This window comes from Cricetulus griseus, chromosome 7 (assembly GCF_003668045.3).
Source record: "Cricetulus griseus strain 17A/GY chromosome 7, alternate assembly CriGri-PICRH-1.0, whole genome shotgun sequence".
NCBI lineage: Eukaryota > Metazoa > Chordata > Mammalia > Rodentia > Cricetidae > Cricetulus > Cricetulus griseus.
The window spans coordinates 45,906,881-45,925,706 of record NC_048600.1 but is presented as its reverse complement, the minus strand read 5'-3'; the positions used below and the strand labels follow the sequence as shown (position 1 = coordinate 45,925,706).

The 18,826-nt window shown below is 47.9% G+C and overlaps 3 protein-coding genes across 3 annotated transcripts; all 3 read left to right on the top strand.

The window, feature by feature from the left end:
* The first annotated feature begins 5,885 nt into the window (after positions 1-5,885).
* Positions 5,886-6,636, top strand: LOC100772835 (hemoglobin subunit alpha). The gene is made up of 3 exons (XM_027425146.2): positions 5,886-5,980; positions 6,105-6,309; positions 6,508-6,636. The coding sequence occupies exons 1-3, from the start codon at positions 5,886-5,888 to the stop codon at positions 6,634-6,636; spliced, it is 429 nt and encodes a 142-aa protein (XP_027280947.1).
* Positions 6,637-9,771: 3,135 nt separating this feature from the next.
* Positions 9,772-10,427, top strand: LOC100764041 (hemoglobin subunit theta-1-like). Its single transcript, XM_027425145.2, has 3 exons — positions 9,772-9,866; positions 9,977-10,181; positions 10,299-10,427. Exons 1-3 carry the CDS (start codon positions 9,772-9,774, stop codon positions 10,425-10,427), a joined length of 429 nt encoding a protein of 142 aa, XP_027280946.1.
* A 7,124-nt stretch (positions 10,428-17,551) lies between these two features.
* Positions 17,552-18,302, top strand: LOC100757644 (hemoglobin subunit alpha). The gene is made up of 3 exons (XM_027425144.2): positions 17,552-17,646; positions 17,771-17,975; positions 18,174-18,302. Exons 1-3 carry the CDS (start codon positions 17,552-17,554, stop codon positions 18,300-18,302), a joined length of 429 nt encoding a protein of 142 aa, XP_027280945.2.
* Positions 18,303-18,826: the final 524 nt, after the last annotated feature.

The window sequence follows — 18,826 nt, the reverse complement described above, 5'->3', positions numbered from 1 at the left end:
GTTCCCAGAATTGAACATCAACTGGCCAATAACCATAAATCGAGCTTCAAAGGGATGGGTCCCATGCTTTCTTCTGGACTCTATAGACACCTGCATTCACACATACAGTTGAACACTTAGACTGATGCATATTTCTTGTAATTAGCTCTGGCTAACCTGGAACTCACTATACAGACCAGGTTGGCTTCAAACCCATAGAGACCCACCTGTCTCTGCCTCCCCAGGACTAGAATTAGAGTTGTGTACCTCTATGCCCAACTACGTCTGTCTGTCTGTCTGTCTGTCTGTCTGTCTGTCTGTCTGTCTATCTATCATGAAGAACATACATGTTATAGACAGATAGATATAGAGACATTAAGACAGGCAGAGAGATAGATGTTTTATTTTTACTTGTATGGATGTTTTGTATATCTACTGTATATCATGTACATGCAGTGTCGTCAGAGGCCTGAAGAGGGGGTTGGATCTCCTGAACTGGAGATACAGATGGTTGTGAGTTGCCACAAGAATTCTAGAAATCAAATCCAGGTCCTATGGAAAAGCAGCCAATGCTCCTAAATGCTGAGCCATCTCTGCAGCTCTGGCTATCACAAATTTCAAAACAATAACAACAACAAACACACGGGGTGATATGTGGCAGAATTTGTCTTTTAACTTCAGCGCTCTGGAGACAGAGGCTGGTGGACTCTGCGTGTTCAGGACAAGCATATTCTACATCGTGAGCACTAGGCCAGTGAAGGTTCATGGCGAGGCCTTGCCTCAAAGTTAAAAGTAAAGGAATAAACAAATAAGGCTGGAGTGATGGGTTAGAAACTCTGAGCATGTTCTGCTCCCAGCAGAACAGAGACTCTCAGCATCTTCATCAGGCAGCTCTCAAGAGCCCAAAAGCCCAGCTGGAGTGAAGTCAGATGCCTCTGGCTTCCATGGACACTTCACATAGGCACATAGAAATACATACAGAAATAAAAATAATAAAATACTTTAAATGCCAGGTGATGGTATAGCACACCTTTAATCCCAGCACTCAGGAGGCAGAGGCAGAAGAATCTGAGTTTAAGGCCAGCCTGGTCTACAGAATAAGTTCCAGGACATTCAGGGCTACACAGAGAAACCCTGTCTTGGAAAAAAAAAAAAAAAAAAAAAAAAAAAAGAAAGAAAGTAAAGGAAAAATACTTTTAAAATATTTTAAATTTTTCTGTGTATGAATGTTTTGCCTGTATGTGTCTGTGTACCATGTTTGTGCCTGGTGACCATGGAGGTCAGAAGAGGATGTCAGATCCCTTGGAAATGGAGTTACAGATGGTTATGAGCCACCATGTAGGTGCTAGAAATTGGACCCAGGTTCTTCCCAAGAGTAACAATTGCTCTAAACAGCTGAGCCATCTACCCAACCTTGTAAATAGGTATAGGATTTCTCTCTGGCTGTCCTGGAGCTCAATTTATATACTGGGCTGGCCTTGAACTCACTGAAATCTGTTTGCCTATGTATTCCACGTGCTGGGACGTAAACCTTGCACCACAATACGCGGTATTTTTGTTAGGGTTTCTATTACTGTAAAGAGACACCATGACCACAGCAACTCTTATAAAGAAAACATTTATTTGGGGTGGCTCACTTATAGTTGAGAGGTTCAGCCCATTATTATCATGGCAGGGAGCAGGGCAGTGTGCAGGCAGACATGGTGTTGGCTATATGTTAGTCAGGCAGCAACAGTAAGTGGACTGAGACACTGGGCAGTATCCTGAGCATAGGAAAACTCAAAGCTCAGCCCCATAGTGACACACCCCCTTCAACATGGCCATGCCCAGGCCAACAAAGCCATACCTCCTAATAGTGCCACTCCCTATGAGATTATAGGGACCAATTACATTCAAATTACCACACCCAGCTATATATTTTGTAATTAAATAAATCTCTAAAAATATTAATACTACAAGAACAAATAACACAACACAAAAATCTTATCAAAAGTGAGTATGTAGGGATGGGAGTGGTGTCACATGTTTTTAATCAGAGCATCTCAGAGGCAGCAGCAGAGAGATCTCTGTCAGTTCAAGGCCAGCCTGGTCTACAGAGCAAGTTTCAGGCCAGTGAGACCCTGTGTCCTATAAAAACAAACATGAACATTGAGTATGTTTGAGCACTTCATCCTTACTGCCTGTGCAAACACAGACTGGGAGAAGGATGGCTTGTGTAGTTGCAGTCTACACTGCAGAAAGGACAGCTAAGCAGGCAGATGTAGTTGCTCTAAAGGGAGTCCGAGAACTGGTCTTACTACAGAAGCCTCCCCTTGGCTGGCGAGATGGCTCAGAGGTTAAGAGCACTGCCTGCTCTTCGAGAAGTTCTGAGTTCAATTCCCAGCATCCACATGGTGGCTCACAGCCATCTATAATGAGATCTGGTGCCCTCCTCTGGCTTGCAGAGATATATTCAAGCAAATACTGTACACGTAATAAACAAATATTTTTTAAAAAAAGAAGTCTCCCTTGAGGGATTTCCCTCTACTATCCTGACTGTTAGCAGCAGCCAGAAACTCTCCTGTCCCTGGTCTGAGGCCTTTGGCTCCAGGCTGGCATCTTTGACAGCTTACCTGGCTACTGTGCTCGGGAACTTGATCAAGGTTTCCAGGCCTTTCCCCGAAGGAGCCAGTGTATGTTGCATGGGATACAGCTTTCAGAAGGGTAGCAGGTACCACATTCCATGGTTTCTAGGCAAGGACTGCTCTTGAATACCTGTGCAGTTTTCTTCCTCTCCCCTGTGGTCTGCTTCTCCTCACAACCAACTCATTTTATTTTTAAAAAATAATTTATTTGGCCCATTCTCTATGGAGAGATACCTTGCTCAGCCTAGACACAGGGGTGTGGGGGGTGGGGAAGTGCCTTGGTCCTGCCTCAAGGAGATGATGGGATAGATTTAGTAGACTTCCCAGGGGAGGCCTTACACTATTTAAGGAGCAGATGGGAGGTGGGGAGTGGAGAGGGGGAAGAGAGGAGCGAGGGAGAACTCAGATTGGAATGTAAAAAATAAATTAACAAAAGAAAAAAGAAAAAACTGTTTGGGGATGGAGAGATGGCTCAGAGGTTAAGAGCTCTGGCTGCTCTTCCAGAGATCCCAAGTTCACTTCCCAGAAATCACATGATGACTTACAACCATCTATGATGAGATCCAGTGCTCTCTTCTGGCATGTAGGCATACATAATAAATAAATAAATCATTAAATTTTTTAAAATTTATTTTTATTTTATGTTCATTGATGTTTTGCCTGCATGTATGTCTGTGTGAGGGTGTCAGCTCTCCTGGAACTGTAGTTAACAGACAGTTGTGAGCTGCCTTGTGGGTGCTGAGAATTGAAATTAGGTCCTCTGGGAGAGCAGCCAGTGTTCTTCACTGCTGAGCCATCTCTCCATCCCCAAACAGTTTTTTCTTTTTTCTTTTATTAATTTATATTCTACATTCCAATCCAAGTTCTCCCTGCATGTTTGCATATATGCCATGTATTCAGATACCTACAGAATTCAGAAAAGGATGACAACCCCCCAGAAGCTGGAACTGCAGTTAGAGGAGGCTGTGATCCTCACATGGGTGCTGGCAACCAAACTCAGGTCTTCTGGAAGGCCAGCAAGCACTCTCCTCTGCTGAGCTGTGTCTCTGCAACCACCTTATTTTTATCTATAAGTAGGAAAACACCCAAGAAATAAGCTAGAGTCCACACACCCAAGCTTTCACACACACCCTTTGTGTTATCAATGGGAGAGTCTCTGTCCTATCTCTCCACCCAGAGAAAGGCTGAAGTGAAGTAAATAAAGTTCTTCATTAGATCTAAACAAAGACACATCTGGAGGGAAGGAGGGATGAAGAAAAGGGAAAAGGAGAGAAGGGAGGAAAGGAAAGGAGAGAAGGGTGAGGAGAGGAGGAGAAGGGAGAGGAGAAGAGCAGGGGAGGAGAAAGAAAGGGGGGAGGAGAAAAGGAGAAGAGGAGAGGACAGAAGAGGCATTTGGCTGTTTTTATGCTCCCTAAGACTAAGACTAACCCTTTAAAGATCTCAGGGAGGAGAAACTGAAAACAGTATGTGGAGAGGGGTAGGCCCCAGCCAGGAGCAAGTATCCCTTATGCCTCTAAGTCCCCAGCATCATATCTTTCTTGTCCTCAGAGCCAGGATGAAGCTGCTATTGGGCTGGGGCTAAAGCAAGAAAAGGGCACAGGGTAGGAAAGTGTAGGAAGCTGGCTGCAGAGCAGTTCTGCAAGAGGCTGAACTTCTGTGCCCCAGGCAATGGGACACCAGTCTTGGGGGAGGGAGCAGGAAAGAGGAGGAAGCATCTGATTCAAGGCTGGAGTCTGTACAGCTCCACTGACAAGCTGCTGGGAGTGCAGTGCTGGCCTCAAATACTGTAACTGCATCCTTGCAGCACAGCCCTTACCCTCTTGACCTGTGCTATGCCTGCTCCTCTTGATCTGAATAAAATGTGTGTATACCTGAGTTGTCGGTGTCCCTGACATGTCAACAGAGAACGTGATTCTACTGTTTTGGCCCAGGGATCTTTTTGCAGCTGCAATGAGGAAGGACAGCAAGAGCAAAAGTTGCAGAGAGCTCACTGATCACTGCCTCGGTCCTGGGGAGGACTAGCCTTCAAGAAATCCTCTCAGGAGACAAGAAAGTCCTAATAATATATGCCACCTCTTTGGAAATATCATTTGACCCATACATAAAACAAATATCACAGCAGAACAATTGTTCACTCACACACACACACACACACACACACACACACAATGCATGGAAGGAGTGGGGGAAGAGAGAGATATCAGAAAAAAAAGTGAGAGAAAAAAGGAGAAAGAAGAAATGGATTTTTTTGTTTTGTTTAGTTTTGTTTTTTTGAGACATGGTTTCTCTGTGTGGCTTTGGAGCCTTGGAGCCTATCCTGGCACTCGCTCTGGAGACTGGCCTCAAACTCACAGATATTCGCCTGCTTCTGCCTCCCAGTGCTGGGATTAAAGACGTGTGCCACCAACGGCCCACTCCCAGCTTCTTTACTACTGTTTGCTATTTTGGCAGAGGCTGAACTTGAATTCCTGGACTCAAGCAATCCTCCTGCCTCAGTCGGCCAGGACCCGATGTTCCCAATGTGTGACACCAAAACCAGCTCTCAGCTCTTTCCTGTTCATCCATGGGAGTACTCGGCGGGCAGCTGGATGCCAGTCAGGGTCTGGCGACCTGCTCCTGCAGTTCTCTGCAGTTCTCTGCACTTAGAAGGCTGAGTCGGGAGGTTCACTTGAGCCAAAGACTTCCAGGCTAGCCTGGAAAACAACAAAACCCGTCCACACAAACGAGGAAAGGGGAGAGCAGAAGAAAAGAAAGGAGGAGACAGGAGAGGAGAGTAGACAAAGGGAAGAGAGAAGAAAACACAGGAAGAGGGGGAAAGACAGGAAGAGGGTTCCTGTGGGTCTCTAGCATCTTACCCTTCTTGTTCCCAGAAGAGTGTGGAGCCAGAGCAGGGAATGTGTGGGTTAGGAAGGAGAGCTAGAAGCTAGGACCTAGAGCAAGGTGGAGAGGGGTGGGCACTGCTCAGGTTGGTCTGAGTGACTTTCTTCTCTGCGAAAGTCACTGGGATCCTTACTTCTCCCCAAACACCCATCACTGGAGACAAACGAAGGGGATAGAAGCAAGCACACCAGCAGTTGATCAGGGTTCCCTGCAACCGGTGGAGGCCAGTGGCCATCTCGCCAACCCCGGGCGCCCCCTGCCAGCCTTGGTCTGCAGCGCACCGCCCTGGCCAGCCAATGAGGGCCGTCCCGAGGGCGTGTCTCAGGCGCCGCGGATATATAAGTGCAACTTGCAGCCGGCTCAATACACTTCTGACTCTGACAGACTCAGGAAAGAATCACCATGGTGCTCTCTGCGGACGACAAGAACAACATCAAGGGTGCCTGGGGCAAGATTGGCGGCCACGGTGCTGAATATGGCGCGGAGGCCCTAGAGAGGTGAGGCCGGGCCTCTGCTCCGGAAGGACCACGGGATCCAAAGCAGTTCTGGTGCTCAGCCGGCAGCCCCCAACTGCGCTTTCCTGTGACCTCCTCAACTCCTCCTCCCACCTTCTTCCCGCAGGATGTTCGTTACCTACCCCACCACCAAGACCTACTTCCCTCACTTTGATGTAAGCCACGGCTCTGCCCAGGTCAAGGCCCACGGCGCAAAGGTCGCAGACGCCCTGGCCAAGGCCGCTAGCCACCTCGATGACCTGCCCGGCACCCTGTCCTCTCTGAGCGACCTGCACGCCCACGAGCTGCGTGTGGACCCTGTCAACTTCAAGGTGTGTGCTCGGGTCTGAAGGCGGCATGGGCATGGGCGTGGGTGGGGTGGGATGGTGAAGCAGGATCTGGGACCTGCAGGGAGGGAGGGCGTGGGGACCCTCGTACCCAGGGCAGGGAACACAGTGGCTCCACAAAGGGGATTCCAGGCGACTGACTAGGTGTCTACTGCCAAGGACTGACCCTCCCTGTCTCCGCAGCTCCTGAGCCACTGCCTGCTGGTGACCCTGGCCAACCACCACCCAGCCGACTTCACCCCCGCGGTGCACGCCTCTCTGGACAAATTCCTTGCCTCTGTGAGCACCGTCCTGACCTCCAAGTACCGTTAAACTGGAGCCTCAGGGCTGCCGCCTACCGGGCTTGCCTTCTGGCCAGGCCCTCCTCCCTCCCTGGCACCTGTACCTCTTGGTCTTTGAATAAAGCCTAAGTAGGAAGAAGCCTTGTGTCTGCATCTGCAAAGGTGCCCCGACTGGTGTGGGGAAGCCTAGGAGGACATCCTTAGACTGGGACTTAGGTCTCCTGTGCTGAAGCAGAAGGCCAGACAAAAGCAGGGAGGAAAGAAGGGGAAGTAGAGGGAAGAGAAGAGGGGCCAAACAGAGTCCTCTGCCCAGGGTTTCTGGACAAAGTCTTGTCCTGCAGTACATGGCTGGGTTCATTCATACACTGGGTTTCCCACCAGGCTGAACATAAATTTGCTGGAATAGTTTCCTTCCCTGCTGCTACCTTTCATCACACACACACACACACACACACACACACAAAAAAAAAAAAAAAAAAAAAAAAATCCAGGACTCCCCAGTGGGTGGCTGATCCAGTCCTTCCTTTTCCAGATTGATACCGAATCCTCCTTCACCCTCCCCTAGACACCCTTAGCACCCCAGAAGCCCAATATGAATGAAACTGGAGGTACATGGTGCAACTGCAGGGCACCAAACACCTCAGGTACACACTTTGGACACTAATATCTGAGGGCCATCCAGATAAGAAGACTCGGTCTTTGGGGCAAACTTGGCACTCATTTATCTGCCCTGTACTGCTGTCCCTCTCCACAATAAAGACAGGATTCAGAACCAGAGAGGCATAACGGCATGCCTCCACACACAGGCATGTCTTCTCTCTGTAGAGCAGGCTCTGGGTCTGGAGCATCAGAAGACTTGGCAACAGCCCACCCCAAGCCCTCCACTGACAGTTATGTCTTTTCTCCCTCAACCAAATAATCATGTTTTGAAACACCCTCCCACATATCCTCTCAGGAAGTGATGTCCCTAACACTGCTTGTACTCCAGTGTAGACTCCTCTAGAAAAACAGCTAAAAATGAGAGACATCATGTGAGCATGTAGGAAACAAACAGGTGGAATAATCCAAAGAATCTACTGACCCTTTCTACCTTCCCCCTCTTTCTTTCTTTCTTTCTTTCTTTCTTTCTTCCTTCCTTCCTTCCTTCCTTTCTTTCTTTCTTTTTTCTTTCTTCCTTTCTTTCTCATAGGATTTCATGTAGGCCAGGCTGGGATCAAACACTTTATGTAGCCAAGGATGACCTTGAGCTTCTGATCCCCTTCCTTCTAACTCCTGAGTGTGGAGATTTCAGATATGTACCTCCATGTCCAGTTTGTGCAATGCTTGGGAATTGCACTCAGGGCTGGATATGTACATAATACATACATACACATACACTTATTAGACAAACATTCTACCTACATTCTAACTGAGCTACAGCTGTACCTCACAATAGAATACTCTTCAGCCATTGACTCAAAAGAGTAAATTTGTTATACTATGTAGCTGAGCCTTAAAAAATATGTTGAGTGGAAGAAGCCAATAAAGCAAAGACCACACAGTGTATGACTCTACGTTTGTGAAATATCAAAAATGAGCAAATCTTTAGGGACAGCAAGCAGCCTCCTGGTTGGCAGGGATATAGGAGAAGTTTGAATAGTTATGGCTAGTGGGTTGGAGGATCTAGTTAGGTGAGGAAAAAGTTCTGGAAATGGGTAGCAGTGATGATCTGCATAACATTGTGAATAACACCGCATAACAGTGATGATCTGCATAACATTGTGAATGAACCTCTTGGGAGGTGGAGCATACCACACACACACACACACACACACACACACACACACACACACACACTGTGAATGAACATAAGGTCACTGACTTTTAGCTAACATCAAAGTTAGCTAAAATACACAAGGCTCTGTGACTGACTTGTACACCTCACAGTTAGCTAAAATACTCAGGGCTCTGAGACTGACTTGTACACCTCAAAGTTAGCTAAAATACACAGGGCTCTGTGGCACATGCCTATAATCCCAGATCTTGGGAGGTGGAGCATACCACACACACACACACACACACACACACACACACACACGCCACAGAGAGAGGAATAAAAATAAAACCTTCACTGTACTATGCCACATAGCACCAAGTGAGTGCATCTCTGCTTCTTGCTATTATCATTGAGATGCATTATAGACATCCATAAAGGTTATTGTCCCTAAGGAACTTATCCTGGGATCCAGGCATATAATATTTCTCATCCACTTAATTATCACAACTCTAAGAAGAATATGTTTTTGAAGCAGAGCTGGAATTTATTAAAAAGGATTTTGTGTGTTTGGGGTGGGGGTAGAGTCGGTGTGTCGTTATGTAGCTCTGGAAGGCCTGAAATTTCCTATTTAGAATGGGATGGTCTTGAATTCACAGAGATCCCTTTGCCTCTGACTCCTGGGTACTGGGATTAACCTGTGCCTGTGCCGCCATGCCCACTTTAAAGGGATTTTTAAATGTAGATTTAAATTTCTTTAATTTTATCTTATACTTTTATCTTTTGACTGCATGAATGTCTGTGCACCACTTGCATGACTGTGGAGGACAGAAGAGGGCTTCGGATTCACTGGACCTGGAGTTACCAACAATTGTGAGCTGCCGTGTGAGTGCTGGGAATCAAACCCGGGTCCTCTGGAAAAACAGAGAGTGCTCTTCACTGCTGAGCCATCTCTCCAGCCCCTTTAAATGTAGATGGAACTATGTGGGATTTAATGAAAAGCAACATGATCCTGGCAAAATTAAGATAGACCTAAGTATGGTTATGGGATCCTCAAAGGAGGGTTATGCCAAGAAGCAATTTTTTTTACAATCAATAGTGAGTGGGAAAGGAATGCCTATGAATATCCTAAGGACTCAGGAGGCAGGATAAATCGGCAGTGCCAAATACACACTAAAATCCATTGTAATATGGTAGTACATAATGGATACCGTTGTCCACATAGTAAATATTTAAAAATGTGAGACTCTGGGGCTCAGGGGGACCAAAGGCTGCAAGTCAATGTTGAACCAGAGAATCTGTGAACACATAGGCAACTTGGAACGCTGAAGCACCCCCTGGCGGTACCCTGGGTTTCCGGGCATTTTTGCACACAGCCAGGGGAGCCCAGAGCGAGGCCACAGCTCAGCGAAGATGGCTTTGACCCAGACGGACCGTGCGCTGGTTCTCGCGCTATGGAAGAAGATGAGCACCAACGTCGGAATCTACACGACTGAGGCCTTGGAGAGGTACGGACCCAGTCGGCCGTCCTCGAGCTCACCTTTCAATGGACGGAGGGGCAAAGGTGGGCTCTCCACACCTCCCGGTCTGTAATGCACCCAACTCAATCTTCCCACAGGACCTTCGTGGCCTTCCCCTCCACCAAAACCTACTTCGCACACTTGGACCTGAGCCCCGGCTCTAGCCAGGTTAAAGCCCATGGCCAAAAGGTGGCAGACGCACTGACTCTCGCTGCCCACCACCTGGACGACCTGCCTGATTCTCTGTCTGCTCTCAGTGATCTGCATGCTCACAAGCTCCGCGTAGACCCCGCTAACTTCCAGGTGAGTCCTGGGGTTGACTGCACTTGCAGTTGCTGCAGATGCCGGTCCCTCCAGGTCTGGGTGCCTGGGTGTTGGAGAGAGATAAATGCAAGGCGGGTCGGTTTTCTCTTTCTTCAGTTCTTCAGCCACTGTCTGCTGGTGACTCTTGCCCGCCACTATCCTGGAGACTTCAGCCCAAAGATGCACGCCTCCCTAGACAAGTTTCTGGGTCTTGTGACTTCGGCACTGGTCTCCAAGTATCGCTGAGGATGTATCCTAGTACTCCAAAGCAATCTTCCAAGAGGCTGGGATTACAGCTAAGCTGAAGTCACAGACCACCTATGAATGTGTGCAGTTCCTTGTATTTTGCTTTGTTTCAGGGTTTTTTGTTTTTGTTTTTGTTTATGTTTTGATTTAGATTTCATGGTCTCTTCTAACCCAGCCTGGTCTCTCAGATCCATAATATAGACTAGGTTGGTCTTGATCCTTTTATTTCCATCCCCATCCCCACCCACCTTCCATCTGTCACACCCACCTACCAGTACACAGATCACAAGCCCCACCAGACCTGGTTCCACAAAGACTCTTATTTTTATTTAACCCTTTGTTTTCTGTGTTGGAGGTGGGAAGGAGGACTCCTGCATGCCAAAGTGCTCTAAGCTGTAGAAATTGTAGCTGGCAGGGAAAGTATGGGCAGGTAGTGAATGAGTTCAATCTTTAGAATAGGAAGAAGGATTCCATAGAATACACTGCAAAGGGCAAAGGGCTGGGTGGTAACAAGAGTACCACCTGCAGCTGGAGGACCTGTTCTAGTACCTCCACATGTCCCCAGGTCTCCAGGCAGCAGAGGAGCCTCAGGCCATCTCCACTGTGGACCATCTATGGCACTGAGTTGCAAATGCATACCTTTAGCCTTGGCCACATCAGTTGCAGAAAGCTAGCTTTTGTCTCTCAGAAGGGGGACAGGTGGTACAAAGGTCACAGGTCAGCATATGTGACAATGCTCAAAACAACCTTGTTCCCTAGCCAGCACCCTCCCCTGGGCTTCTGGTCTTTATCTAGACTCTGCTCAGATCCAGGTGGGTTGAGCCTGGTCCTATTGCAAAGCAGTCACCTGCCTGGAACCAACCACACATGGGGTTCACAGCTATAAATGCTGCTAAATGATGGTGTCCCTAGGACTGGGATGGTACTAAGAGACTCCCCAAATGATTGACACACATCCAGTTTACTGAATAAAATACAGTGAACTGAGATTTCTAACAAGCAGTAGGGGATTAGTAAGGAACCAAATTCATCCAAAGTCAGCAAGTGTCTGAACTCATCTACAGATAGATACAGTCCTGTGTCTTCTGCACAAACTTGGACTTAGATAATCATGTAGAGTCACAACAGCAGAAGAGGGGTTGGAGAGATGGTTTAACAGAGAAGAGCATGTATGGCTGTTGCAGAAGACCTGGGTTCAGTTCCCAGAATTGAACATCAACTGGCCAATAACCATAAATCGAGCTTCAAAGGGATGGGTCCCATGCTTTCTTCTGGACTCTATAGACACCTGCATTCACACACACAGTTGAACACTTAGACTGATACATATTTCTTGTAATTAGCTCTGGCTAACCTGGAACTCACTATACAGACCAGGTTGGCTTCAAACCCATAGAGACCACCTGTCTCTGCCTCCCCAGGACTAGAATTAGAGTTGTGTACCTCTATGCCCAACTACGTCTGTCTGTCTGTCTGTCTGTCTGTCTGTCTGTCTGTCTATCTATTTATCTATCTATCTATTATGAAGAACATGTACAGCTATAGATAGATACACATAGAGACATTAAGACAGGCAGAGAGATAGATGTTTTAATTTTACTTGTATGGATGTTTTGTATATCTACTGTATATCATGTACATGCAGTGTCGTCAGAGGCCTGAAGAGGGTGTTGGATCTCCTGAACTAGAGATACAGATGGTTGTGAATTGCCACAAGTTTCAGGAAATCAAATCAAGGTCCTATGGAAAGGCAGCCAATGCTCCTAAATGCTGAGCCATCTCTGCAGCTCTGGCTATCACAAATTTCAAAACAATAACAACAAACCCACAGGGTGATATGTGGCAGAATTTGTCTTTTAACTTCAGCGCTCTGGAGACAGAGTCTGGTGGGCTCTGCGTGTTCAGGACAAGCATATTCTACATCGTGAGCACTAGGCCAGTGAAGGTTCATGGCGAGGCCTTGCCTCAAAGTTAAAAGAAAAGGAATAAACATATAAGGCTGGAGTGATGGGTTAGAAACTCTGAGCATGTTCTGCTCCCAACGAACAGAGACTCTCAGCATCTTCATCAGGCAGCTCTCAAGAGCCCAAAAGCCCAGCTGGAGTGAAGTCAGATGCCTCTGGCTTCCATGGACACTTCACATAGGCACATAGAAATACATACAGAAATAAAAATAATAAAATACTTTAAATGCCAGGTGATGGTATAGCACACCTTTAATCCCAGCACTCAGGAGGCAGAGGCAGAAGAATCTGAGTTTAAGGCCAGCCTGGTCTACAGAATAAGTTCCAGGACATTCAGGGCTACACAGAGAAACCCTGTCTTGGAAAAAAAAAAAAAAAAAGAAAGAAAGAAAGTAAAGGAAAAATACTTTTAAAATATTTTAAATTTTTCTGTGTATGAATGTTTTGCCTGTATGTGTCTGTGTACCATGTTTGTGCCTGGTGACCATGGAGGTCAGAAGAGGATGTCAGATCCCTTGGAAATGGAGTTACAGATGGTTATGAGCCACCATGTAGGTGCTAGAAATTGGACCCAGGTTCTTCCCAAGAGTAACAATTGCTCTAAACAGCTGAGCCATCTACCCAACCTTGTAAATAGGTATAGGATTTCTCTCTGGCTGTCCTGGAGCTCAATTTATATACTGGGCTGGCCTTGAACTCACTGAAATCTGTTTGCCTATGTATTCCACGTGCTGGGACGTAAACCTTGCACCACAATACGCGGTATTTTTGTTAGGGTTTCTATTACTGTAAAGAGACACCATGACCACAGCAACTCTTATAAAGAAAACATTTATTTGGGGTGGCTCACTTATAGTTGAGAGGTTCAGCCCATTATTATCATGGCAGGGAGCAGGGCAGTGTGCAGGCAGACATGGTGTTGGCTATATGTTAGTCAGGCAGCAACAGTAAGTGGACTGAGACACTGGGCAGTATCCTGAGCATAGGAAAACTCAAAGCTCAGCCCCATAGTGACACATCCCCTTCAACATGGCCATGCCCAGGCCAACAAAGCCATACCTCCTAATAGTGCCACTCCCTATGAGATTATAGGGACCAATTACATTCAAATTACCACACCCAGCTATATATTTTGTAATTAAATAAATCTCTAAAAATATTAATACTACAAGAACAAATAACACAACACAAAAATCTTATCAAAAGTGAGTATGTAGGGATGGGAGTGGTGTCACATGTTTTTAATCAGAGCATCTCAGAGGCAGCAGCAGAGAGATCTCTGTCAGTTCAAGGCCAGCCTGGTCTATAGAGCAAGTTTCAGGCCAGTGAGACCCTGTGTCCTATAAAAACAAACATGAACATTGAGTATGTTTGAGCACTTCATCCTTACTGCCTGTGCAAACACAGACTGGGAGAAGGATGGCTTGTGTAGTTGCAGTCTACACTGCAGAAAGGACAGCTAAGCAGGCAGATGTAGTTGCTCTAAAGGGAGTCCGAGAACTGGTCTTACTACAGAAGCCTCCCCTTGGCTGGCGAGATGGCTCAGAGGTTAAGAGCACTGCCTGCTCTTCGAGAAGTTCTGAGTTCAATTCCCAGCATCCACATGGTGGCTCACAGCCATCTATAATGAGATCTGGTGCCCTCCTCTGGCTTGCAGAGATATATTCAAGCAAATACTGTACACGTAATAAACAAATTTTTTTTAAAAAAAGAAGTCTCCCTTGAGGGATTTCCCTCTACTATCCTGACTGTTAGCAGCAGCCAGAAACTCTCCTGTCCCTGGTCTGAGGCCTTTGGCTCCAGGCTGGCATCTTTGATAGCTTACCTGGCTACTGTGCTCGGGAACTTGATCAAGGTTTCCAGGCCTTTCCCCGAAGGAGCCAGTGTATGTTGCATGGGATACAGCTTTCAGAAGGGTAGCAGGTACCACATTCCATGGTTTCTAGGCAAGGACTGCTCTTGAATACCTGTGCAGTTTTCTTCCTCTCCCCTGTGGTCTGCTTCTCCTCACAACCAACTCATTTTATTTTTAAAAAATAATTTATTTGGCCCATTCTCTATGGAGAGATACCTTGCTCAGCCTAGACACAGGGGTGTGGGGGGTGGGGAAGTGCCTTGGTCCTGCCTCAAGGAGATGATGGGATAGATTTAGTAGACTTCCCAGAGGAGGCCTTACACTATTTAAGGAACTGATGGGAGGTGGGGAGTGGAGAGGGGGAAGAGAGGAGCGAGGGAGAACTCAGATTGGAATGTAAAAAATAAATTAACAAAAGAAAAAAGAAAAAACTGTTTGGGGATGGAGAGATGGCTCAGAGGTTAAGAGCTCTGGCTGCTCTTCCAGAGATCCCAAGTTCACTTCCCAGAAATCACATGATGACTTACAACCATCTATGATGAGATCCAGTGCTCTCTTCTGGCATGTAGGCATACATAATAAATAAATAAATCATTAAATTTTTTAAAATTTATTTTTATTTTATGTTCATTGATGTTTTGCCTGCATGTATGTCTGTGTGAGGGTGTCAGCTCTCCTGGAACTGTAGTTAACAGACAGTTGTGAGCTGCCTTGTGGGTGCTGAGAATTGAACTTAGGTCCTCTGGGAGAGCAGCCAGTGTTCTTCACTGCTGAGCCATCTCTCCATCCCCAAACAGTTTTTTCTTTTTTCTTTTATTAATTTATTTTTTACATTCCAATCCAAGTTCTCCCTGCATGTTTGCATATATGCCATGTATTCAGATACCTACAGAATTCAGAAAAGGATGACAACCCCCCAGAAGCTGGAACTGCAGTTAGAGGAGGCTGTGATCCTCACATGGGTGCTGGCAACCAAACTCAGGTCTTCTGGAAGGCCAGCAAGCACTCTTCTCTGCTGAGCTGTGTCTCTGCAACCACCTTATTTTTATCTATAAGTAGGAAAACAACCAAGAAATAAGCTAAAGTCCACCACCCAAGCTTTCACACACACCCTTTGTGTTATCAATGGGAGAGTCTCTGTCCTATCTCTCCACTCAGAGAAAGGCTGAAGTGAAGTAAATAAAGTTCTTCATTAGATCTAAACAAAGACACATCTGGAGGGAAGGAGGGATGAAGAAAAGGGAAAAGGAGAGAAGGGAGGAAAGGAAAGGAGAGAAGGGTGAGGAGAGGAGGAGAAGGGAGAGGAGAAGAGCAGGGGAGGAGAAAGAAAGGGGGGAGGAGAAAAGGAGAAGAGGAGAGGACAGAAGAGGCATTTGGCTGTTTTTATGCTCCCTAAGACTAAGACTAACCCTTTAAAGATCTCAGGGAGGAGAAACTGAAAACAGTATGTGGAGAGGGGTAGGCCCCAGCCAGGAGCAAGTATCCCTTATGCCTCTAAGTCCCCAGCATCATATCTTTCTTGTCCTCAGAGCCAGGATGAAGCTGCTATTGGGCTGGGGCTAAAGCAAGAAAAGGGCACAGGGTAGGAAAGTGTAGGAAGCTGGCTGCAGAGCAGTTCTGCAAGAGGCTGAACTTCTGTGCCCCAGGCAATGGGACACCAGTCTTGGGGGAGGGAGCAGGAAAGAGGAGGAAGCATCTGATTCAAGGCTGGAGTCTGTACAGCTCCACTGACAAGCTGCTGGGAGTGCAGTGCTGGCCTCAAATACTGTAACTGCATCCTTGCAGCACAGCCCTTACCCTCTTGACCTGTGCTATGCCTGCTCCTCTTGATCTGAATAAAATGTGTGTATACCTGAGTTGTCGGTGTCCCTGACATGTCAACAGAGAGCGTGATTCTACTGTTTTGGCCCAGGGATCTTTTTGCAGCTGCAATGAGGAAGGACAGCAAGAGCAAAAGTTGCAGAGAGCTCACTGATCACTGCCTCGGTCCTGGGGAGGACTAGCCTTCAAGAAGTCCTCTCAGGAGACAAGAAAGTCCTAATAATATATGCCACCTCTTTGGAAATATCATTTGACCCATACATAAAACAAATATCACAGCAGAACAATTGTTCACTCACACACACACACACACACACACACACACACACACAGACACACACACACACACACACAATGCATGGAAGGAGTGGGGGAAGAGAGAGATATCAGAAAAAAAAAGTGAGAGAAAAAAGGAGAAAGAAGAAATGGATTTTTTTGTTTTGTTTTGTTTTGTTTTTTGAGACATGGTTTCTCTGTGTGGCTTTGGAGCCTTTGGAGCCTATCCTGGCACTCGCTCTGGAGACCAGGCTGGCCTCAAACTCACAGATATTCGCCTGCTTCTGCCTCCCAGTGCTGGGATTAAAGACGTGTGCCACCAACGGCCCACCCCCAGCTTCTTTACTACTGTTTGCTATTTTGGCAGAGGCTGAACTTGAATTCCTGGACTCAAGCAATCCTCCTGCCTCAGTCTGCCAGGACCCGGGGTTCCCCACGTGTGACACCCAAACCAGCTCTCAGCAGTTTCCTTTTCATCCATGGGAGCACTGGGCAGGCAACTGGATGCCAGTCAGGGTCTGGCGACCTGCTCCTGCAGTTCTCTGCAGTTCTCTGCACTTAGAAGGCTGAGTCGGGAGGTTCACTTGAGCCAAAGAATTCCAGGCCAGCCTGGAAAACAACAAAACCCGTCCACACAAACGAGGAAAGGGGGAGAGCAGAAGAAAAGAATGGAGGAGCCAGGAGAGGAGAGTAGACAAAGGGAAGAGAGAAGAAAACACAGGAAGAGGGGGAAAGACAGGGAGAGGGTTCCTGTGGGTCTCTAGCATCTTACCCTTCTTGTTCCCAGAAGAGTGTGGAGCCAGAGCAGGGAATGTGTGGGTTAGGAAGGAGAGCTAGAAGCTAGGACCTAGAGCAAGGTGGAGAGGGGTGGGCACTGCTCAGGGTGGTCTGAGTGACTTCCTTCTCTGCGAAAGTCACTGGGACCCTTACTTCTCCCCAAACACCCATCACTGGAGACAAAGGAAGGGGTGAGAAGCAAGCACCCCAGCAGGTGATCAGGATTTCCTGCACCAGGTGGAGGCCAGTGGCCGCCTCGCCAACCCCGGGCGCCCCATGCCCGGGCGCCCAAGGCTGGTCTGCAGCGCACTGCCCTGGCCAGCCAATGAGGGCTGTCCCGAGGGCGTGTCTCAGGCGCTGTGGATATATAAGTGCAACTTGCAGCCGGCTCAATACACTTCTGACTCTGACAGACTCAGGAAAGAATCACCATGGTGCTCTCTGCGGAAGACAAGAACAACATCAGGACTGTCTGGAGCAAGATTGGCGGCCACGGTGCTGAATATGGCGCGGAGGCCCTAGGGAGGTGAGGCCGGGCCTCTGCTCCGGAAGGACCACGGGATCCAAAGCAGTTCTGGTGCTCAGCCGGCAGCCCCCAACTGCGCTTTTCTGTGACCTCCTCAACTCCTCCTCCCACCTTCTTCCCGCAGGATGTTCGTTACCTACCCCACCACCAAGACCTACTTCCCTCACTTTGATGTAAGCCACGGCTCTGCCCAGGTCAAGGCCCACGGCGCAAAGGTCGCAGACGCCCTGGCCAAGGCCGCTAGCCACCTCGATGACCTGCCCGGCACCCTGTCCTCTCTGAGCGACCTGCACGCCCACGAGCTGCGTGTGGACCCTGTCAACTTCAAGGTGTGTGCTCGGGTCTGAAGGCGGCATGGGCATGGGCGTGGGTGGGGTGGGATGGTGAAGCAGGATCTGGGACCTGCAGGGAGGGAGGGCGTGGGGACCCTCGTGCCCAGGGCAGGGAACACAGTGGCTCCACAAAGGGGATTCCAGGCGACTGACTAGTTGTCTACTGCCAAGGACTGACCCTCCCTGTCTCTGCAGCTCCTGAGCCAATGCCTGCTGGTGACCCTGGCCAACCACCACCCAGCCGACTTCACCCCCGCGGTGCATGCCTCTCTGGACAAATTCCTTGCCTCTGTGAGCACTGTCCTGACCTCCAAGTATCGTTAACTGGAGCCTCGGGGCTGCAGCCTGCTGGGCTTGCCATCTGGCGAGGGCCTCCTCCCTCCCTGGCACCTGTACCTCTTGGTCTTTGAATAAAGCCTAAGTAGGAAGAAGCCTGTGTGCCTGGGTTGTCTGCAACTGCAAAGGTGTCCCGACTGGTGTGGGGAAGGGTACAGGAAACAGTGGTTCTCAACCAGATTTCTTATGCCGCGACCCCTTAATACAGCTCATGTTGTGGTGACAAAAAATTATTTCGTTGCTATTTCAGAAGTGTAATTTTTGCTGCGGTTGTGAATTCTAACGTAATTATCTATGATCTGCAAAGGGGTCACAAGCCACAGTTGCACCTCTAGGGCCTAGAAGTCAGGTACCTGTGCTGAGCCAGAAGGCCAGACAAGAGCAGGGAGGAAAAGAGAAAGGGAAGTAGAGGGAAAAGATGGGCCAAGTAAAGTCCTCTGCCCATGGTTTCTGGGCAACCTCTTGCCCCGTAGTGCCTGGCTGGGTTCAATCCTACTCCTGGGTTTCCCACC

Bases quoted from the DNA above. Each gene is read 5' to 3' on its own strand.
- LOC100772835 (XM_027425146.2), top strand. From the start codon at position 5,886: ATGGTGCTCTCTGCGGACGACAAGAACAACATCAAGGGTGCCTGGGGC. The intron at 5,981-6,104 runs GTGAGGCCGGGC...TTCTTCCCGCAG, and splicing joins GGCGCGGAGGCCCTAGAGAG to GATGTTCGTTACCTACCCCA. The intron at 6,310-6,507 runs GTGTGTGCTCGG...CTGTCTCCGCAG, and splicing joins TGGACCCTGTCAACTTCAAG to CTCCTGAGCCACTGCCTGCT.
- LOC100764041 (XM_027425145.2), top strand. From the start codon at position 9,772: ATGGCTTTGACCCAGACGGACCGTGCGCTGGTTCTCGCGCTATGGAAG. The intron at 9,867-9,976 runs GTACGGACCCAG...ATCTTCCCACAG, and splicing joins ACGACTGAGGCCTTGGAGAG to GACCTTCGTGGCCTTCCCCT. The intron at 10,182-10,298 runs GTGAGTCCTGGG...CTCTTTCTTCAG, and splicing joins TAGACCCCGCTAACTTCCAG to TTCTTCAGCCACTGTCTGCT.
- LOC100757644 (XM_027425144.2), top strand. From the start codon at position 17,552: ATGGTGCTCTCTGCGGAAGACAAGAACAACATCAGGACTGTCTGGAGC. The intron at 17,647-17,770 runs GTGAGGCCGGGC...TTCTTCCCGCAG, and splicing joins GGCGCGGAGGCCCTAGGGAG to GATGTTCGTTACCTACCCCA. The intron at 17,976-18,173 runs GTGTGTGCTCGG...CTGTCTCTGCAG, and splicing joins TGGACCCTGTCAACTTCAAG to CTCCTGAGCCAATGCCTGCT.